Here is a 22,354-nt window from a genome sequence, read left to right as displayed (position 1 = left end):
TCCACACAGGGCTAAATCTTTCAGGAAGGCCAACAAATTGTTTCTCTTGCTTGCTGATAGAGCAAAAGGATCTGAAATCTGTACTCAGACACTTTACAGGTGGATATGTGTGTATTAATTCCTGCTACAGAATCTTGTACTAGTCAAGCATCTTTGGGCATACGTGTTTGCTCTATGAGGGCCATTTCCATCGCTACGTCATTTCTCAAAAACCTTCCCATTATTTGAAATACATTAGGCTGCTACTTGAGCTTCTGTGCATACATCCCCTGAACAATATGTAATAACAACTGTGCTTCTGATCATGTGTTCTGCTTGACTGTACATTCTTCAGTACGGGCCTCTACTCCCAAACCCCATCCACCTTATAGGGTATTGCTCAGGAGTCGCCTAGAATGGAGCACCCAGAGGGACACTACTTAAAGAAGAAATGGTTACTCACCCTGTGCAGTAACTGAACAGTGCCAGAGAGATAGCCGTGTTTGTAGTCTATCAAAACGAAAAAGTATGTAGCACTTTAAAGACTAACAAACTAATTTATTAGGGGATGAGCTTTTGTGGGACAGACCCACTTCTTCAGATCAGTGCAGTAACGCTGATTCTTCGAGCTATATGTGTTCCTATGGGTGCTCCACTCCTCACGAGCTTTCCCTTTTGCCTTGGTATGCCTTGCTATGGGGCTTCTTAACCGAGCAGGAAGTGAGGGTGGTTCACTCATGCAGCACTATGTAAGAGCATGGGGCAAAAGGCTTACTAGCATGCATGGGCAGACCAACTGGGTGCTGCTGTTAGAAGTCTCCAGTCAAAGGCATGGGGACATTAGCATAAATAGAGTTGGGCCCCCACAGGGAGCTACATCTCGAAGAGCCAATTATTGCACAGGGTGAATAACCATTTGTTACGTGAACTGACATATTGCAAAGCTTTTATATACATCTTAATTAAGACTTTTCAAAATTTGTCTTTTTGTTTGTTGATATAAATGTGTACAGTTGTTGGTCCAATTGTCTGGGAAAGTGCTCAAGCCAACTGATCTACATATACACCTTTCCCGCAACCGATGGTGTGAACCCATGGAGATATGGTATTGTCCTTGACTATGACAAAGGCATACCGTGTTCGAATTGCGCTATAGACAGCAGTTTGCGCACAACTGATGAGTTCCAATAAGAATGAAACTGGTCATGTGCTAACATGGGTTCATCAGAACCTTATGCTAATAAATATAGTCAACCCTGATTGGGGTGTGCTTACAGTTCACTCGCTTGTGAACCTAGCACACGTGGCCGACAGTTGTTGGTCCAATTACCTGGGAACGTGATCAATCCAACGGATTTACATAAAGGTGTACATCTTGGTTAACATTACCAAAATCACGTTAAGATTTGGACTGCCTTGACTTCAGAGTACTTGATCTCTTATAGCATTCAGGAGATTCTTCAGATAACTCCTCTTTTGAAGAAGTTAGTAAGAACCTAATAGAGCTCATGGGATTCCTTGTAGGCCTGAAATATCAAGAAACTGTCCTTTCTGCTGCCAGAGCAAGGTGAGAGAGGATTCATATGTTAGGTCACTACTCCTAGTTGAGGGTCGATATGAAACTTGCCGTCCCTAAATAGGATGAGGGACACAGAGAGGTAGGAAATCTAGCACTGTTCCTTCTTCCAGAAGCAGGGGTAGGAGGTTGGCTTCTTATTTTCGCTTTGCTCTTGGACTTGCTTTCAGTCTTTGGCTAAATAATCCTCTAGTTTATGGTATGTGAGGAGCAGATCACATAGGCCTAGTTTGATGTAAGTAATTTCCCTCATTTCTTTGTGTGCATCATTGGAAAATGTCAGAGGGGTTCCCATGTTCGCCTGTAACCACAAAAACAATTAGGAGTCCTGCAGCACCTTAAAGATTAACAGATTTATTTGGGCACAACCTTTTGTGGGCAAAACCCTACTTGTTGGGTGAATGGAAGGTTAAGTTGTAAAAGGACTTGACAAACAGTATTCTGGAGTCAGAACATCTGTACTAGATGAGATAAGCAGCAACATCTTGGTGCTAGGGCCTATGGATAAGATAAACCTGGAAAGTAAAGATTGGTTTCCATTAAACAGGCCATGGACGGAGTATAGCGCATACTGTTTGGGGACTGGTTCCTGCAAAGTAGCCAAGCCAATGCAAAAATGTGTGGAACAGTATATGCAGAGGAGTTGGTTGTCTGCGTAACTTTGGATATGTGGTATGCTGTGTGCTAGGGGTCGGCTGTCTGTGGCTCTGGAACGGCGGGTGGCTCTTTAAGGCGTTATTTGCAGCTCCAGAGGCTGCCAGCGCTGACTTCTCTGCAGCTCCCGGCCCTGCTGCTGCTGAAACAATAGAACTAAATTCAGTTGGTTTAACAGCTGGCAACTGAATTCAGTTCTATTATTTCAGCAACAGCAGAGCAGGGAGCCATAGAGTTGGTGGCAGCAGCATCCGGAGCTGCAATCACTCCGTTCAGGCCCCGGGAGAGAGCAGTCTGGTCTCAGAGTGGGGAACTAGAGGGGGCAGTTCTATATCCTCCCTTCCCCATCCACCTGTGTCTTCCACATTGGCTGGCTATAGCCAGCTCCCTCCATCCCTCTGCCAGGTGCAGGTCAGCAGATCTGGGGGCTGAGAGGAGAGGGGAAGGCAGATCAGGCATGGCAGCACTGAGAGGGAATTGGTGCCTCTGCCAAGGGCGACAGGCGCGCCCCAGTAAAGGCCCAGCCCCACAACTCACCTCAGGTGGGCTCCCTGCTCCCCCGGCAGCGTACATGGAAGGGCACGCTGCTGCTGCCTGACGGGCATGCAGGGAGCTGGTGCCAGGTCTCACACAGAGCAGCTTCTGTCTCCATACACTGCTGCTTCTGGGAGCACAGAAACCTGGGTTGCCTTGAACCAGCAGCAGTGTCAGTTCCTGGGATGCCAAGCAGGGCTGGTGCTTTGTAACTGGCTGGGAGAGCAGGTGTGAAATTAAGTGCCACCAGCAAGGACCATCCTCCCCCGTTCTTCCTCCTCAGCATGGAGCATTGATGCAAATATTGCTGCTTCCTGCTTAAGAGCCTATCTCCAGGCACAACATTTTTCTTGTCCTCATTTGTTCTCCAATCCAGGGGTGAAAATAACTTAAAATTTCTAACTGGTACAAATCATTGTGTGTGAGCTGTTCTTAAATTAAGGGTTACGAAAAGTAGTTTGATGTTATTAAGGACTGTCTCATATTCACATGCATTGAAGCTCTTGAAGTATTGATTTTGTAATGAAATTTGAAAAAATGGCCCTTCTTGCTCTTTTGGTTGCAGATCCCTGTCCTGTGCTCACCTCTATACTTGAGTCTGATTAACAGAGTAGCTTTGCTTATATGCCAAATAAAGAAACCTCAGTGGTGAAATCCAGAGTCAAATTGAGTGTTTTGGATTCCAGAGAACTGGATGAAATGTTTTACTATAAATGGACAAAGTATTCTGGATAAGTGGAAAGGAGATCTTGGAGGACATCCCAACAGCTGGGATACATTAGGAAGGATAATATTGATAGATGTATATTTTGGAGTGGGGCAGAACAAAAGATTGAGACACAACAGAGAAAAGGACATAAAGGAGACAACAGAGTGAAGGAAAAGATGCCTAAAGGTGTCCATGATCAACACCGAGTCCCTCATCTGCACCACAGTAATAGTAGCCTAGGGCACTGATGGTACTTCTTGGAAGGAAGTGCAGTCACAGCTGGAGTAGGCTTCTTTACCAAGGAAGGAGAGGACAAACTTGCCACCTCACTCTGGTAATGACACCAATTGTGTTTCTGAGCTTGAGGCTTTGCCATCTAGAAAGCTATACTTCCAAGAATATAGCCAGGGTCAATCTTCCAGAGTTCAGTTTTGCATATCTGGTAAAAATATGCAAACTTGATCTCTCTGGGGGCAGCAGTTGACCTGTGTACTCCATCCATGGAGTAAGGGAGGTTGGAGAAACACTTCTGATGACCTTCCTTAGGTTAGATAAATCAGTTTCTGACACATGGATTCTAGCTACACAATTGCATATCTGAAATTGACATTTCTCTAGTACAAACTAGCCCAGTGTTTAGCTTCTAATTCTTTACAAGAAAGGGGTAGCACCTTTGATCACCAACATGGACCAGATATGAACCAGGACCTTACAATATGGAAGAGGTTATTTTCCCAGCTTATATCTCAGCTGTACAAGTCTGGATTTACAAGCAGGGACCAGTAAGACAGAATTTTAAATTAGCAGTTAATTTATAGACTAGAGTTGAATTTCAAAGCTGTTTATTCTTTATTACATTTTGCACCCTGGGAAGAGGTGTTTACTTGATTCACGCCACTCCATTGTGTGTACGCACCTAGGAGGTATTACGTATATGATCAAAAGAGCACAGGATTGAATCACATGATTTCAGCTCATCACTAATACTTCTGAATTGTTATTAGTGTACATTTTACAAGTTTTATCCAAATGGACACATACCTGAAAAGGTTTACCTCTTCCCTTTACAAGCCTTCCCACTAAGACCCCAGTAACCTAGAAAGGAGGCTTGCTGAGTATATACAGGTTGGGACTTTTGAAGGTATGACTTCCTTGGATCTTCCAAGAATCATTCCCCTATGCCCCCCATTTTGCTGTTCAGCGTACATCTGTCTGGAAAGCATCGTGAACATTTTGGGAGTTACTACAATGCAATCGCTGTATCATGCAAGACCATTCTTTCATATAATGGTTAAGTTTTCATAGCCTATTACTGTATAGCTGCTGAAGACACCAGCTGGCACATGGTGTCAAGAAAAGCATTTAGGTCAACCCCATTCTCACAAACAATAAAGCAGCACAGAACTTACTATTACAGTTAAAATACTGGAATTTAAGTGCTATGAAATAGGTAACTGATATTTGTAATGAAGGGATTTAAATGCCCCCCCAAACAGTCCACATTCCAGTTACCAAATGTCATAAAAAGCATTCGGTTAAGCTCTAATTTATTAGAAACTCAGCCAGTTTGCGTTCAGTCTTGAACATAAGATATCAATCAAAGAACCAGCAATTCTCTGCTTTAAAATGCTCAAACTTGAAGACTGTTGTAAGTTAACAGCTGCCACTTAATACATATTAGACCTGGTCTAAACCTAAGTTAGTTCATCCTAGGTACATCATTCAGGGCTGTGAAAACCTTATCACCATGTTTCTCCAAATGTAGAAGCAGGTAGCCCCCTTCCCCCAGAGAGATGGACTAATATTAAATAACATTCTGACAAAGTAGGAATCATTTATGCTACAGTGGCATAGCTGAGTGCTGTACCGGTGCTTCTGTGGCACAGACCTTCCTTTAGTAATCTTAGACTTGACATCCTTAAATTCTCTCCTGAAGCTCCTCACAAGTGTAGCAAGAATGCCATACAACCAAAATTAGGAATTAATATGGTCCAAGAATCAAAGCACACACACACACAGTCAGATATATTAAGCATACATATTTACTTAATCTATACAGAATCGAGTAGATAAAATTTCAGATTCACATTAGTGAAAAATCCCTACAAAATGTTTTTGAAAAGCAAAACAAGACTGCCTGTTCATTTATCAATTCTTTTTCTCATGAAAGCAGACATGGTTGTAAAAATAAAGCAGTGTGTTTAGCACAAACTAGATTTCTGCATCACTTTTTTCACAGTTATTTCCATCTACAGTCTGAAGAGGTAGATTTTCTGCAACACCTGAGAATTAAACTGTAACATAACCAGGTGTAATAAAGGAAGGACAAAACAGATTGGAGAGATACAGCATTAACATAGTTGTGTGCACTACTACACTTATTTGGGTCTTGGATCACATACATGTAGCTTTTTTTTTTCTCTCCCCCCAACTAGTCATGGTAAAAATGATGGGGTGGACTAATAATTAGAGGTGCACATCGGAGGCTGCATAAATTTACAGCCCAGATTAAGCAGCTGTAGGTACACAATATAAGTTTCCATAAAAACCCTATCGGAACCAATCTGGGACTAGAGTGGCAGTGCAGCACCCTGCTTTACGGCAGATCAGTGAGAGCGCTGGGCTTATCCCTTTCATTTTCATAGCAATGCCCCTTTGGCCAGTGCATGGAATGACGACTGCTTCCAGGAAGCCAAGTCCAGCCCACCTTCACTGGAGGAAAGGCCAGTGTGATATGGTGTCAAGTTCTCATGGTCAGAGAAGAAGAAAATCATCCCAGATTCCTTAAAACTCTTCACTGCTGGCCTTCTGATTCATTTACACGTGCAACTCAGTAACTACACAGTATCTGTACTGCTCTCCCATTTGTCTCACGTATCTTTACAGGCCTGGCGGCAGGGTTCAAACATTACTTTCAACTACGTATAGAACAAGCATTATAAAAAGAAATGCAGTTATAGATACCAGTGATCAAATACATTTTTAAAAGAGAAAACTGCACTTTTCACTTTACTTGCAAAATGTGTATCTTTTGCTAAGGGTAAGTTGTGCTGTAATTCATACATTAAGATCTTCTCTTGCCCACAGGAAAATAACTTCACACAATTTATTAACTGAAGACAAGTTTGGGCAGAAATTTAAAAACTTATTTCTGTTACAGTTTTGATTCCATGACAACACAGAGTCAGACAAATCATAGGATGATGTCATTTTGGAAGAATGTTTCTTCTTTCCAGTATTGTTTGTTGCCATGTTGTTAACGTGATTAGTGTTTCAAAGCCGAGTCCAACCTCTCTGACTACTCACCTCTTCCTTCTCTGTACTTCACCATGTATAGATCATGAACACAAAACAGACTGTGCAAATTGAAGAGAAAAAACTGGCCAGTTCCCAATTTCTATCACTCATTTGCTACGCAATTTAAGAAACGTCAGTTTGATACAGTTTTGTTCAGTGGCATGAGCTAAAACACATTTATCAGGCTTTATACAACCTTATTCTTTTTATAAGACATCAACATTATTTTAATGTACATCATTACATCAGGGAAGGGATCAAGAGCTCAGTGCAGCCCGAACGTTCAAGTAATTTAGCCGCTAAATTGCCAAAAAGAAAAAAGGGGGCAGGGAGGGAAGCGCATTGAAAGTTATGTGCTTGGTTCAGAAATCCCCCCCACTGAAGTTAAGTGCAAAGAACATTAAGTACCAGAAAAAGCTACACTCTTGTGTCTCTTGAAATAAGAGTGACAGCAACTCAAACTAGGAAGCGAACATATGTGGGCTAAAGTTAACAGTAGATTGTTACTTAGCACATGACCTGCCTACTTTACCTGCCTTACTAAAAATAAATATTGGTCCCAGCCTATCCCAGAGAACAGCTCTCAAAAATGTGATACCCAAGTTTTTGAAGTGAAACATAAGGCTCACAACTGCAGTCCACTGAATTTTTTTAAATGTAGAACAAATTTTCACTTATCACATTTTAGTTGAACATGCAACCTTTGAATCACCAATTGTATCAAATAAGCAGCAGGTACCAGGAAGGTACTCTGGCATCAGTCTCTTTTCAGATTGGGTGTGTGAGAAGTTAAACGTTTTATTCTTGGAATATATTTGAATCCACATGATCAAATGTTAATAGTGTTCATTACAGATCCTTAAGTATGCTGCATCCAGTGCTAAGGAAGGAACATCCAAACCCAAATGTCTTAAGCATTGTGAGCAGTAAGCATTTAAAGAATCAACATATCTACAAGAACTCCTTGCTTACAAATCTCCAGATTATATCAATTTAGTGCAACTTCTCTAATCAGAAATAACCATTTTACAAACTCTGCAATGCTGAGGCTTTATGTTAAGGGACATAACATGATCAAAACTTCTGCAGTTGTGTATATTTCATTACAGACAACTGCACTCCATGAAGATTTATTCCTGTATGCCTTCTTTACAAGTTAAATTTAACACAGGGAGGGCAAATATAGTTACTCTCTGTCTGTGGATTAACCTTGGAGCACAACCCTGAGAAGTATGCAAGAAAGTTGTACACCCTGTTTTACCAGCTGCCCATTAAAGTATGTATATGTGAAAGCTGTTTTTGTCATACCACACAACTACAACTAAAACCCTGTAAAATATTCTTGATCATTTTCTGGACTCTTATTTTCATATGTAATCAGGGGAGACAGCTGAAGTTTCTACTGGCCATTAGATGAATGGATGTAGATAATTTACTGACAAGTTTGGTAATTATATCACTATACCAAACCTTAGTTCAATTTATAGAAGCAAAATGTTGTTTTCAATCCAATGAAGTGATGCTCCTGTCACTTTTTCCCCCATGAAATGTTAATCCTATCCAAGCATTAACTGACATGGCGAGATCTGTGTTTAGGAGAGAGGAAATGCACATGCATTCTTTATGGAAAAATGTTTTTAAAAATGAGGCAGATGTGCAACACAGTTGTGGAAAATGTATAGATTATACTATTCAAAGCTGCCATGCAGCTTCCTGTACCACATAAGTCCAGTAGTTCTAAGAAAATACATATATGGTAGAAAAAGTAAGAAAATTTTCACCACAAAACCAATAGTTACCACCAACAGAGGAAGTTATACACAAAATAGATCTCTCAATACAGTGTTTACACTTCATTTTAGTCAACAGGAACAGGACCTGTGGAGACAGTCTTTTCAGAACCAATTCCTTCATTTGCTGCACTTGATTCAGCATCTGGTTGGATTCCTGGTTCTATATCCGTAGAAGTTCCCAGCTCCTCATGGGAATTGAGTGTGCATGACTGCAACACCTGCACAGCTAAATCCACATCTGCTTCTTTTACAGAAACCTGCTCCTTAAGGACTTCCACCTTCTCATTCAGCTCATTTCTCTCCGTCTGAAGAGCCCTGCACAACTTTTCCAAACGCTCCAGTTTTATTTGAAAGCCTTTGTATTCTTTATCTCTGACTGTCTTCTGTAAGGGTAAAAATAAAGAGAGACTTTAACCCAAGGAAGTGTTTGCGGGTGGGATTTATTTCTTTTAAAAATGAACTATTTTGACAGGCTTGAAGATTCAAGTCTTCTCTTTAAGCCTTCAAAAAGGCGGAGCTCAGATGGTGTTCAGGCTGCTTCAGTGTTCTAAACTAAATGAGAACCATGTGTAGGAGGTGACAGGACACTCTGCTGAGCTGGCCAAAAACAGTACTACATACTGCTGAGCTATGAACGTGTTTTTTGTAACATGAACAAAACTCCACTAGGAGCTCATCTGAGACTAAAGCCGTGTCTACACATGCACACTACATCGAAGTAGCGGCACTAACTTTGAAATAGTGCCCGTCACGGCTACACGTGTTGGGCGCTATTTCGATGTTAACATTGACGTTAGGCAGCGAGATGTCGAAGCCGCTAACCCCATGAGGGGATGGGAATAGCGCCCTACTTCGACGTTCAACGTCAAAGTAAGGAACGTGTAGTCGTTGCGCGTCCAGCAACTTCGAAATTGCGGGGTCCTCCATGGCGGCCATCAGCTGAGGGGTTGAGAGACGCTCTCTGCAGCCCCTCAGCTCGATGGTGGCCGCGTGCAGCAGCCCCTTAAAGGTCCCCACCCCCTCCCTTTCTGTGCAGGAAGCTGAGAGCACATGCACGCAGCAGCAATAACACGCGGCTCGCCTGCACGCTCTTCTTCAGCCACCCAGACCCCCACAGGACCTCATGGCCGCCCAGCAGCCCCCCCCAGCGCCCTCAGGGAACCCCCCCGAAGGGGAGCCAGAGTTCCCAGGGCAGGAGCCAGGCCAGGAAGCGGCAGCGGGGCCCCTCCTCGACAGAGGCCGAGCTTTGAGACCTGCTGGGGCTCTGGAGTGAGGAGGAGGTGCTCCAGGTAATGGGGAGCAAGAGGCGGAATGCGGATGCGTTCGCTCAGCTGGCCGAGGGCCTGGCCGCCCGGGGTCACCCTGCCCGCACTCCGGACCATGTCCGGAGTAAAGTGAAGGAGCTGCGGCAGGGTTATGCCCGGGCCCGGGATGCGGCCGGCCGATCTGGGGCCGCCCCCGTCACTTGCCCCTTTTACAGGGAGCTCAGGGACATCCTGGGCCCCCGGCACACCTCCTCCCCTCCAGCCACGCTTGACACCTCGGCTGAGGAGTCCCAACAGGCCCCGGAGGTGGAGTCCGCCCCGGAGGCAAGCCCCGCACCCCGGGGGCCCCCCCAGGAGCCCACCCCCGGGACACCGGAGCAGGAGGAGGAGGGGAACGACTCCTCCACCGACACCGGCCTCCAGATCCTCCTCCTGCCATCCTGGAGCAGCAGCTAGGCGTCCGCCCGCCAGGTGTCCCCCGACCATGGGAGTGGACCATCAGGTATGTACCCCCCCTGGTGCACACCCCCGGGGTTGAGGGGCGGGGGTAATAGATATGGCCAGGGCCCTCCACATGCCCAGATGACCATGGCCCCAAGGACAGCAGTGGCATGTCCCTCAGAAGAGTGCATCAGCCCCTGCCCCATCCCCGGGGCAGGGGGGAGCAGAACCTCCAGGGTCCCCCAGGGGGGAGGGGGTGGGACACCCAGCAGCAGCAGCAGCAGCAGCAGCAGCAGCAGCATGTAATGGAGTAGGGAGAGTGCAAATGCAAAACTCAGGCTAGATGTGAGCAACAAGCTGAATAGCTCCCAGTGGCTAAGGATGATCCTGGGGCTACAACTAGCAGGTTACACCTCTGCCCTGAACAAAGAGGAGGGAGGAGCCGAGCTGGGTTTGAATCGGGGGCCGCAGTTAGAGGCCAGGGGAAGGGAGAGCTAGAAGGCTGCCTGCCTGAGGAGTGGGAAAGCTACGCCCCAGAGGCTCACCCCTCGGGGTCTTCTCCCCAGGACGGGTTGGAAGGACCATCTCTGACTGCTGTACTGTCGCTTCTGGGAGAAACTGGGCATCTGTTGCCTAAGAAACCTCTCCTGTCATACCTGCTGAGTGAAGTGAGAGTCACTCCTGCCAGGGGACGGGGTACAGTACAGGGGGACCCTTGAACCCCATCACAGCAGCATCTCCCGGGGACGGGGATGGGGAACCTGCAGCACAGGGGTTGGGGGACAAGGGCCACGGCTCGGGGCCCACAGTAACGGCTGTCTCCACTCTTCTTCCCCCTCTCCTGTGTTCCGCAGCTGCACCATCGGAAGGACTGGAGAGCGCCGGCGAGGCTTCAGTGGTCCCAGAATCCCCTCCGGGGCCATCGCTCCAGGCCAGCCCCTCGGCGGAGGCCTCACCGGCCCGATGGCGGGCAAGACGGCGGACCCAGCAGCAGCAGCCGCCAGCAACGGACCCCCCAGCTGCTGGCCCTCCACCGCTGGCAGGTGGAGGTCGCGGAGCAGCGGCTGCGGGTGGACCAACGCCGCCTCCACCTGCAGGAGCAGGCGCTGGCCTGGCACCAAGAGGCATGGGGGGCCTACATGGAGACATTCAACCACATAGCGGATTACCTGGCCCCCGATGCCGCCCCGGCTGCCGCTGCGCCCACCCTGCCTGCTCCACCCGCTGCGCCTGTCGCCACGCCATCCGCCGTCGCCCCGCCACCCAGGGCCATTCCGCCGAGGGAGACCTGGGGCCAGCTGACACTTGCCGGCCATATCTTCCGGTCCGCCCGGCCCCCAGCCAGCCCTGGCCAGGGCTGCAGCCGAGGCGGGGATCCCAGCCGCCCACCCCCAGTGCTGCACTATAGGGGCATGGGGCCCAGGATGTGGCCCCCCCTTGTATATATTCCCCCCACTGTTTTGTTGTTCGGCCTTGTATATAAGTTTGTATTTATTGATTTGTGACCCCCCGTTTTCACAGTCTAATCCTTCCCCCCCATGTAAATAGTTCTCCCCTTCCTTGTTATCCCTGTTTTTTTTGTTAATATATACATACATATATAATATTAAGTTACTTAGAAGTTCCTTTAGTTATTATTAGTAAGAAAAGAGTTGCAGTAAAGAAGTTTACTTCACAAACAAGTGTCTGCTTTTATTTGTCCAAGAAAAGTGGGGGGGGTGTGTGCTGTTGGGTGCTCTGTGGTGTGGGCGTAGGGGCAGGGAGTGTTGTGGAGGATGGAGGGGGTGCAGTGGGGGGCCTGGCAGCGTCTACCCCGCGGCCTCATCGAAGTGGGCCCGCAGGGCCTCCCGGACCCGGGTCCCTTCGGGGTCCACCTGCCGACTGGGGGCAGCGGGTGGCTGCACATTGGCCCTGCCGGCCTCCACAGCCCAGCCCTAAAAGAATGCCTCCCCCTTGCTCTCCACCAGATTGTGTAGGGTGCTGCACGCACCCACAGTCTGGGGGATGTTGGTGGGGCCCGCATCCAGGCAGGTGAGGAGACGCATCCAGCGCCCTTTGAGGTGGCCAAATGAGCGCTCCACCACCTGGCGTGCATGGTTCAGGCGCTGGTTGAAGCGCTCCTGGCTGGCAGAGAGATGGCCCATGTACGGGTGCATGAGCCAGGGCCGGAGGGGGTAGGCCGCATCTGCGATGACGCAGAGGGGCATGGTAGTGTCCCCCACAGGGATCTCCCGCTGGGGGATGTAGGTCCCCGCCTCCAGCCAGCGGCACAGGCCCGAGTTCCGGAAAACCTGGGCGTCGTGGGTGCTGCCAGGTCAGCCCACATAAATGTCCTGGAAACAGCCCCAGCTGTCCACCAAGGCTTGGAGGACCACTGAGTGGTAGCTCTTCCGGTTGACGTAGCGGCCTCCTCTGTGTTCCGGGGCGCAGATGGGGATGTGAGTCCCATCCAGAGCCCCGAAGCAATTGGGGAAGCCCAGGGTGGCAAAGCCCGCGATGGTGGCATCTGGGTCCCCCAGCCTCACGAGCCTGTGGAGGAGCAGGGCGTTGATGGCGCGGACGACCTGCAGGGGAAGCACATGGGAGAGCACCAATGAGGGGTGTGCAGGGTGTATGTGGCCCTCCCATGCCCTGCCCCGCCCTCCCCTGCCAGGGCCCCCCTCCCCTGCCAGGGCTGCCTCCCTCCCCTCCCCCCGTGGGTCCTCTTACCTCCATGAGGACAGCCCCGACGGTGGCCTTGCCGACGCCAAACTGCTGGCCCACGGATCGGTAGCTGTCTGGAGTGGCCAGCTTCCAGACAGCGATGCCAACCCATTTCTCCACAGGGAGGGCATGCCGCATGGCGGTGTCCTGGTGCCTGAGTGCAGGGGTGAGCCACTGGCATAGCTCCAGAAATGTCTGCCGGCTCATCCGAAAGTTCCTGAGCTAGCGGTCGTCATCCCACTACCCAAGCACCAGCCGCTCCCACCAGTCGGTGCTGGTGGGGTAGCTCCACAGCTGCCAGCGTATGAGGCGGCGGGCGGGGTGCTGCAGGGTTGGGGGTTGCGTCCTCCTCCCCTGCGGGCATCTCCTCCTCTGTGGCTAGGAGGTGCTCAGCTGCCTCCTGCATGGCACGGAGTAGGGCGAGCACTGCTCCTGCAGGGGCGGCTGGGTGGACCTCTGGCTACTGCTGCTGGGGGTCCATGACTGCGTCGCCCAAGGTGTGCGTGCCTATGGCTCTGCAAACCGCGTGCTGTGCAGGCTGAGTGTGTCTGGGAGGGGCCCTTTAAGGGAGCGGCTAGCTGTGGCCCCGGAAGCACTAGTCCGCCCTGTGACCCTGTCTGCAGCTGTGCCTGGCACCCTTATTTTGATGTGTGCTACTTTGGCGTGTAGACGTTCCCTCGCAGCGCCTATTTCGATGTGGTGCTGCGCAACGTTGATGTTGAACATCGACGTTGCCAGCCCTGGAGGACGTGTAGACGTTATTCATCGAAATAAGCTACTTCGATGTAGGCTTCACGTGTAGACGTAGCTTAAATCAAACATAACCAAACAACTTTGCATTGTTCAAGACTACAGTTACCGGGAGTGGCTGGGGATGTTACTTATGGAATTCAGCCAACTTCAGGAATTAGGTACCAAACACTGCTGATTTTAAAGCAGTCTGTACACAAACTTATACATTTCTGCTATAAAAGCCGGTGTAAGAAAAAGAGTACAAACAGACATGGCAGAACCACACTGACCCCTAGCAGTAGCTAAGTCTACTTTACACCTCCAAGGGTTCTACCAGGTTGTCAATTGAGCACCTGTCCTAGTATTTAACAGACTTAAAAAATTTGTACAGTTTTGCCAAAAGATCTCACCTAAAATGCAACAATTCCTATGCTATGCTTTTTGACTGACTAGACACATGAAGATCAAGATCATACGTCATGTACAGGAATTATAAAAAATGAATTCATTTTGTGCCTTATCAAGGAGGATGGCAAATTTACCTGAGAAAGCTATTTAAAGGAGACACACAAATGATTAGTTTAAAAAAATTATAGTTAGTGTATTTACGTAACATTTCTTGACACACTGGCTATCTAAGAATCATAGCCATATAGAATCAAGGCCTGCTTGGATGTGACTACACAGTTCCTTACACTATGAGGATTGTTACCCACCTCTTCAGCCATTTGCAGAAGCGCTTTGTTGTTGTTTTCCCATTTTGTACGCCACACTATTGTCTCTTTTTCCAGTTTTTTTATCTTCTTGGTCATCTAAAACAGTAAAGCTAGTTTTATAACCAGTATAAAAAGACAGGTAACCACACACGGGACTGTGCTGGCCGCCTCTGGGAACACACTGGTAGCATGGGGTCAGGGTAAGCAGGAAGACCGATGATTGTGATCAACTGTGAGGCTCTCTAGAATCAAGCAGTCAATCACAATTGATAGGTTTTTGATTTACAGGAAGGGGTTCATTCAGACCTATGAAAAACTTACAATCTTAAAATTTACAAAGATTACTTTTTAGAATTATGGTGTTACAAAGATATTTCCATCCACCCTCAAAAGTGTCTATGATCTTCTCCATTTGCATAACTTGATTATTTTCAAAAGCTGTTTTCTTCTTCTAACATTAGCTTTTAGAAACAGAATATGGCATGCAGTTTGCAAGCATCCTCTCCCTCCCTCCCCAGACTGGAATCAGAAGTAGATAACATTGTTTATCTAATCCAGTGTTTCCCAAACAACGTTCTGTGGACCACGGGTGTGCCAAGCAATACGAATAGGTTTTCTGTGTAAAAAAAATGTGATGCTAGCAATATTTTTTCTTCTAAAATAGTAAAAAAAGAAATTATATGTCTATCAAAAATAAGCATAGTACAGTATTTAGACTGTACATATATTAATATTTATATCACATTAATAGTATAGTTATCATTCGACTTCTGCTGAAACAGATGTAAAAACACTCTTTCCATAAAAAAGTCAAATGTTAGTTATTTTCATTTTCTAGTAGTTTTCTATAAAAGTAACAAATTTATAAAAATACAAAATTTAAAAATATTTTTCCATACATAATTTGTTTTGCATTTCTTTTTCATGAAAGTGTTTTTAAACTTTAAGGAAGGACAGTCCTTTTTAGAACAATATTGTCTTTTTTTTTTTTAAACAAAAGAATGACACTAATCATCCTTCTTACAACTGTTATATTGACGCTTTGTACTTAATTTTTATGCTTAATTATAGGGTTGCTAGCTGTTGTATCAGGACATTAGTTGTTCGTTCAGATGATTTTCTCTTTTTTTTTGGTTCTTTGTAAAATAAAAGACATATAAAAAGCCCTAACTCTTTTAAATCAACTTTTGAGAACTACATGCAGCAATTTTTCAGTATGAACCTCCCCGCCCCCAGCATGTATGTGTTCCGCCAATATATTCTAAGCCCAAAAGTGTTCCATGGCCAAATTAGTTTGGGAAACACTGATCTAACCTAATGTACAAGTTCGTTGTTTACCTAGTCACAGCTAATTTAAACTAGAATTCACCAACATATCCTTTACAGGGATTTTAAGGCCCAATGAGGATCCAGATTCTACGTCCCCCCTCCCCCAATATGTTAGAACTTCACTAAAAAGTCACGTAAGTACCTTTTCCATTTCTTGTCTGAATGTTGTAAAAAGTTCATTGCTCTTTGCCATAGTGGTCTGGAATTCTTCAAACTTATCCATGTAAAGAGAAAGCTTTGGGGGAAAAACATGGAAATATGTAATCTTTAATCTATATAGTAACAGATAGCCTTGCTAGTCTATATACTATCAAAACAAAAAAGCAGTCCAGTCACACTTTAAAGACTAACAAAATAATTTATTAGGTGACGAGCTTTCGTGGGACGGACCCACTTCTTTAGACCACAGCCATACCAGAACAGACTCAATATTGAAGGCACAGAGAACCAAAAATAGTAATCAAGGTGAGCAAATCCGAGCAGGAGGGGCAGACGGAGAGTGTGTGTGTGTGTGTCAACAATTAGATAAAGCAAAGTATGCAAAAGAACTCCTACGTAAAAGATGACAACAAGGCCCATTGCCAACTTTGTCCACATATCTATTCTGGAGATACCATCACTGGACCTAACCAGGTTACTTAGAAAATCATGGGCACATTCTCATGTTCCTCAACATACATCATATATGCCATAATGTGCCAACAATGCCCACATGCTTTGTATATTGGACAGACTTCAAACTGTCTTAGACAAAGAGTTAACGGGCACAAAACAGACAAAAACACTCCCGATCCACAAACCTGTTAGCTAGCGTTTTAATGGAGTGGGCCATTCTGTTAATGACCTGAAAATCTGTGGCTTACTGAAAAGCAATTTTCACAACTGTTTGAAAAGAGAGGCTGCTGAACTCTTTTATATTCAAATTTGACACATTAACACGTGGTTTGAACTGGGATGGCAGTTTTCTAGTTCATTATAAAAACAAAAAGCAGTCAAGTAGCACTTTAAAGACTAGCAAAATAGTTTATTTGGTGAGCTTACGTGGGACAGACCCACTTCTTCAGACCATAGCCAGACCAGAACAGACTCAATATTTAAGACACAGAGAACCAAAAACAGTAAACAAGGAGGACAAATCAGAAAAAGATAATCAAGGTGAGCAAATCAGAGAGTGGAGGAGTGGTCAAGAAAACCCTACTTAAAAACTAATATCTCTAACACACATATAGTGAGAAGTGTTCATTGGACGGACAACAATTTGAGTTTTCATAAAAATTTAATGGTTGTTAATGAAAGTTTAATTAGCAAATACTTTATATTTCCTCAAGTGTCAGGTGTGAGTCAAAACAATAAACATCTCTTGATATTTTCATTGTGGGCCACCTGTACCAAACAGCACACTACTATTTTTATTAAGTTACCTGCTGTTTTAGTTGGGCTTCCTGCTGCTTCATCTGCTCACATTTGTGTCTGGACTCGGTAGCTTCTTTTAATAGCTAAAAAGTAGAGAAAATGGTATTGTGTTATTTGACATTATACTGAATTGCAAAATTTTAACAATAACGTAAATGGGGACAGACAGTTACTCGCCTTCTTCTAGCTGTTGTTCTTTGAGATGTGGTGCATGTATATTCAATTAGGTGTGTGTATAGTGGGGTACCAACACTGGAGAGTATTCTCTACTGGCTCCCACGGGGATGGCCATGTCCGTGCTTAGGCATCCCTTAAACTACAGCATAAAGTGTATAAAGGGCAAAACTGCACCATCCATTCTTGGTTTCTTAGATGAAAGACAATGAGTTGTGGAAGAAGGGTAGGTTTCATAAGGGGCATTAGGCACACATCTTGAAGAACAAGTTATGAGAAAACAACATTTATTCAAGTGATTGCATAGGTCCACCATACCAGACGACTCCCAAACTATTGTTGGCAGAGATGGCACTAGGATTCTCATAGCATAATGGACTGCAGTACTCCTTCCTCCCATCTGGGTACTTCCTTGATACAACAGTAACTGTAATGTTCAGTAAATGTTCCTATTGACGACATCTGCAAAGCCGTGATTTCCCAGAAATGCAGTGGAAGCCTGGCATGCTCTGGTTGAATGCACTGACAGTTTCTCTGGCAGCATCCTGGGAAAACAGCTGGGCATCCATTTTGAAAGCCACTGCACTGTTCACAGAATACCACCCTCATTTGTTTTTGACATAAAACTATTGGGAAAAAGACCTAAAAGGGCTAACTCACAACTAGTACCATGCTCTGAGGAGGTGCCATGACCAGTGATCTTGGAGTAGACACTGATAAACACCCAGCTTGAGACTTAAGGACCTGAGGTCACAAGCATAACATACTCCTAAGTATGCACCATGTGCACTGGCCTCAGAAGGACAGTCAGTTTGAGAGATCAGCAACAGTAGTACTGAGAAGTTTAGCAGATCTTTTGAAGCTTCATGTGCTTCTAAAGTGGTTTGGCTTCTGCCATCTGTGCCAATAAAGTACCAATATGGATGGTCCTAGATAGCACTATCTACAAGAGCCACTCAACTGTGGTAGTGGGAAGTGGTGGACTGAAGGGTATGCTCTACTTAAGGTATTAAAGTAGAAGAGCTCTGCAGCCAAGGAGTTCTATACGAAGGACTTCCATGACGATGAAGCAGTCCTTTTTAGGATGCTCTGAGCTCTTTGGATTCTTTCTTGGTGAGGGAGATTTTCTCTCATCTTGGTCCACAGGTCTGGCTGGGGGAGCACTTGTGGAAAGTTATTTTTTAAAAGAACAAAATAAGTAATCTTGCATAATTTTTACCCAAGAAACTACAGCTCATGTTTTCTCCCATCTGCCATAAACTAACATTGCTTATTTGATATTTTAAAACTATTTCCTCGTACATTGGAATTGATGTTATTTCATGGGAAATAATCTCTTAGACAGGTGGGAAAATTCAGTTTGTTTGCATTCTGGTAAAACACCTTAGAGAGTTAAATAATACACAGAAGTACATAAACTATTTTACTTCAAAAATATGTAAATACCCGTATGTGAAAAATATGTAATTCAATTAGCTTCATACTTGTGATGTTCAACTATTAAAGAAGTTAATTTTGTAAAGACCAGATGGGATCACACTAATTACTATTTTATACTAAACCAAACTATTCCAATAATATTAACAACTTCTGTACATAAACCAGAAAAGCTTAGGAGAGACAGTGTACTGATATCAGTCTGGGAGAGTTTTTGTCAAGATTTGGCTAAAATATAAACTTTCAAAAAATCAACTTTTAGTCTAAAGCCAGGAGACTATCGGTATGTCTTAGCTTACAGAAAACAGAAGATTCAAATATGTTTACACACCTGCAAATCTAAGCAAGAATCAGTCACCAAAGTAGCAAAACAGCTAGGTAATGTTTAGCTTTAAATCTCAAACTTCAAAAACTAGTGAAAATGGTGAGAAGTTACTTGACTTTTTGATCCTTCCATCCCAAATCACACAAAAATGCTAGCTCTCAGTGAAGACTATGTTAGTAACAATTTTGACATGTCAAGTTTTTTTCTAAACATTTCTATAAATTCTATACTACATGAAATAAATTTCCAAGTATAAGAGAGTACCTAAATAGTGTTCAGAGAATGTGTAGTATATTATATATGCATGTGCAAATAGATAATTGTTCCTGGAAAAAAGCTGCAGCTGCATGCACATTACTTCTCTGCATCTCTACAGATGCATATTATGGGTACAATTCATGCTCCTTTTCATATTTTTAAAATCATTTGGATCTTAGTATCCTGTAGAAAAGTTATTTTAGACCTAAATATGCTGCCCTTTCATTTGCTCTGCTTTTTGTCTTTAAAAAGTAGGCTTAGAAGCAACTTACAAACTCCCTTTCCCTCTGATGTTTTTCCTCAGCTTCTTTTATAAGTTGTGTGGTTTGCTGAAGTTTGGCATCCACCAGTTGCTGCTGTAATTCTTTATGCTTGAACACTTTGTCAATATGCTAAGGAAAAAGTAAAACCTGACAGTGTAACATGAGCAGTACACAGTTAAACCGACAACAGATTTTTTTTCTAATCGGAAACAAAAATGGTTTACACAGTTTTAGTACTCAGGCCTGGTGACCCAATGGTACATGGTTGTCAACTCTTATAATATTGTCAGTATCACAATATATAAAGTACTTTTCCTTTAAGCCTCACCCTCCAGAGTCAAATGATTAAAGAAGAATTTCAATTTTCATTTAAAAATGATGAGGGAGGCATAAAAACATGACCCATGATTATCTGAAAAAAAGAATGCAAAACACCTCCATATTTATTTTTAAAAAAAAATCTTATGATACCTTCAATGCTTGCAGCTAGCAGTAATGCACACATCTGAAATTGTGGACTACAAAGAGCTGACTAGTCAAATCTCATTTTCAGCTGTTTACATCAACTTTCTAGTATTACTTTCCCACATAAACAATTGCTATAGTTGCCACAGCATATTGTTATAAATGGGAGTAGAGAGATGTGGTCCATAACGTCAGTATTAGAAAGCAATCCACTTTATTAAAAATTAGAGAACACTTATTCGACAACTGTGTACCTTCGCTGCTACTTGGGAATCAAAGAAAGCTGTAGCACTCATTATGAAAATGAGCTGATATTAATCACTTTCACATCTTTTATTTACAACAGAAATGCAAAAGTAATTTAATAAATAACATTCCTTTTAGTTTCCTATACTATAACTGTGTATTTTAGATTGATACTAAGGAAATCATGTTTACTGATCTAGACCTCAATTAAAATATTTACCTTGAATGCATATCAACACTCAATATATTAATTCCTGAAATGTAATAACCATTGAAATGTGAGGAAAGCTGAACTTTAAATTGTAGCACCACTAAGCAAAGTAATGAAGTATTTATAATAAATAATTTTTTATAAATTAAATATTATTGCCAATATATTAAAAACTGAACAAAACATACTACTCTTTAAAGTGTCATTTGTCAAGACCTTAGAAAAGGAGGCAACGCACACTTAGGAAACAAAAAGCAGGTTGGGAAAAAACAAGCAGGCTCCTTGAAAGTTCATAAGGACACCAACACATTATTTCATTGTTTTGAAACACTTTTGCTTAAACTAATTTAAACGAACTTTATTTAAACATGTTTGCATAACATGATTAAGCCAAAATACCCCAAATAAACCAATAAAAGACCTTTCTAAATATGTTCCATGGTCTCTACCTGTGTTTTGGTCCAATCAAAATCGAGCCATTACCTCATATTTTAATGAAAAAACATGCCATTGCTAATGACTTCATGAACTGCAATTACAGTTTAATTGTAATAAGGCCATTAATGTCATTGGAAATGTCTGGAAAATGGATCTTTTGACCTCTGTTAGCAATTCAGAGAATATGGGATCGGAACGAAAGAAGAGATTTTTGGTCAAATGGCCACCTCATTTTTGTTAAGACGTGAAATTAAAAAGGCATTTACCTTTATTTATGTAGAAATAGATGTATAACATACCATTTTACGACTTAAGTTATTGAAATACATTTTAAGAAATCCACCACTCAAAGGTAGTAAAGAAACTAAATTTGAGAACCTACGAATGTATAAATTTAAAATTACCTCTTCTCGCAAAGCGTACTGTTCAATTAGTTTTTTCAGCTTCTCCCCCAGTTCAACATTTTCTTGACGGAGCTTGGCATTATGTATATCATGCTGTTCCAGCTGAGCCTGAATTTCATTCAGTGTAATCTGGAAATGTGCAGTTGCTTCTTTACGCCTCTCCTCTTCTTCACGTGCTTGCTGCATGTTTTCTTCCTTTTATCCAAAAGGATTTGTTAATGGTATGCAAGTCTACACTGATGTAATATGCTCATATAATAAGTCTTCAACAGAGATGGATCAAAATAAATACTATAGGTCTGAATACTTCTACAACTTAGGTGTATTCAAAATACCAAAACCAGAGTCATGCCCAAACTGACAAAATTAAATCCTTATGAATTCAGTGCATTTTGTGCAAATAAGAGATCAAATGTGCTAATGGAACGTTTCTTTAGAGAAGCTGATTCCTGATCTTGTAACCATTCTGCATTTAGCTGGGAGTTTAAATGTAGATATTTTTATACATTCAGTAGTCTATTACTATGCTCTACATATTTTGGGATTGGCAAGTGAAACTAGTGGGTTTCTTTTGTTGTTACTTCTTTTCAACTGATCTGAAACTGATCAGGTGCATTGTACTCACTTTTACGAGCTGAGAAAGACTGCAGCCACACTACCTTTGCCTTTCAGAGAGGGCATGCTAATGAGCTACTTCAGCAGATGCTAATGAGATGCTACTATGAATATGCAGCACCTCATTAGCATAATAGCAGCCACACGTTTCAAAAGTGCCGGTTTTGAAACGCATGCCTCCTGTGTAGCTGGGGGCCTTTTGAAATGATCCCCCCAATTTCGAAAACCCCTTCTTCCCATTTGGTTTTGGAAAGAAGGGATTTTTGAACTTGTGGGGGGCGTTTCAAAAGCCCCCCCCCGGCTACATGGGCTGCGTGCGTTTAAAAACTGGCACTTTCGAAGCACACACGGCCGCCATTATCCTAATGAGACGCTGC

The 22,354-nt window shown here is 43.8% G+C and overlaps 1 protein-coding gene across 5 annotated transcripts in view; it reads right to left on the bottom strand.

Annotated features, from left to right (window-relative positions):
• Positions 1–4,277: 4,277 nt before the first annotated feature.
• The window catches only part of TXLNG (taxilin gamma), a 32,550-nt gene continuing 14,473 nt past the window's right edge, over positions 4,278–22,354 (bottom strand). For all 5 annotated transcript variants that reach the window (XM_074993610.1, XM_074993631.1, XM_074993640.1 and 2 more), the window contains 6 exons: positions 21,363–21,557; positions 19,608–19,727; positions 17,150–17,224; positions 15,871–15,963; positions 14,400–14,495; positions 4,278–8,925 (listed from right to left, as the gene is read on the bottom strand). In XM_074993610.1, the coding sequence (XP_074849711.1) occupies positions 8,608–8,925; positions 14,400–14,495; positions 15,871–15,963; positions 17,150–17,224; positions 19,608–19,727; positions 21,363–21,557 (897 nt within the window). In that variant the 3' untranslated portion in view covers positions 4,278–8,607. The remainder of the gene's footprint in view (positions 8,926–14,399; positions 14,496–15,870; positions 15,964–17,149; positions 17,225–19,607; positions 19,728–21,362; positions 21,558–22,354) is intronic.

This window comes from Carettochelys insculpta, chromosome 1 (genome assembly GCF_033958435.1).
Source record: "Carettochelys insculpta isolate YL-2023 chromosome 1, ASM3395843v1, whole genome shotgun sequence".
Taxonomy (NCBI): Eukaryota; Metazoa; Chordata; order Testudines; family Carettochelyidae; genus Carettochelys; species Carettochelys insculpta.
Note: the sequence above shows the minus strand (reverse complement) of the source record. Positions and strands in the feature narration are given on the sequence as shown.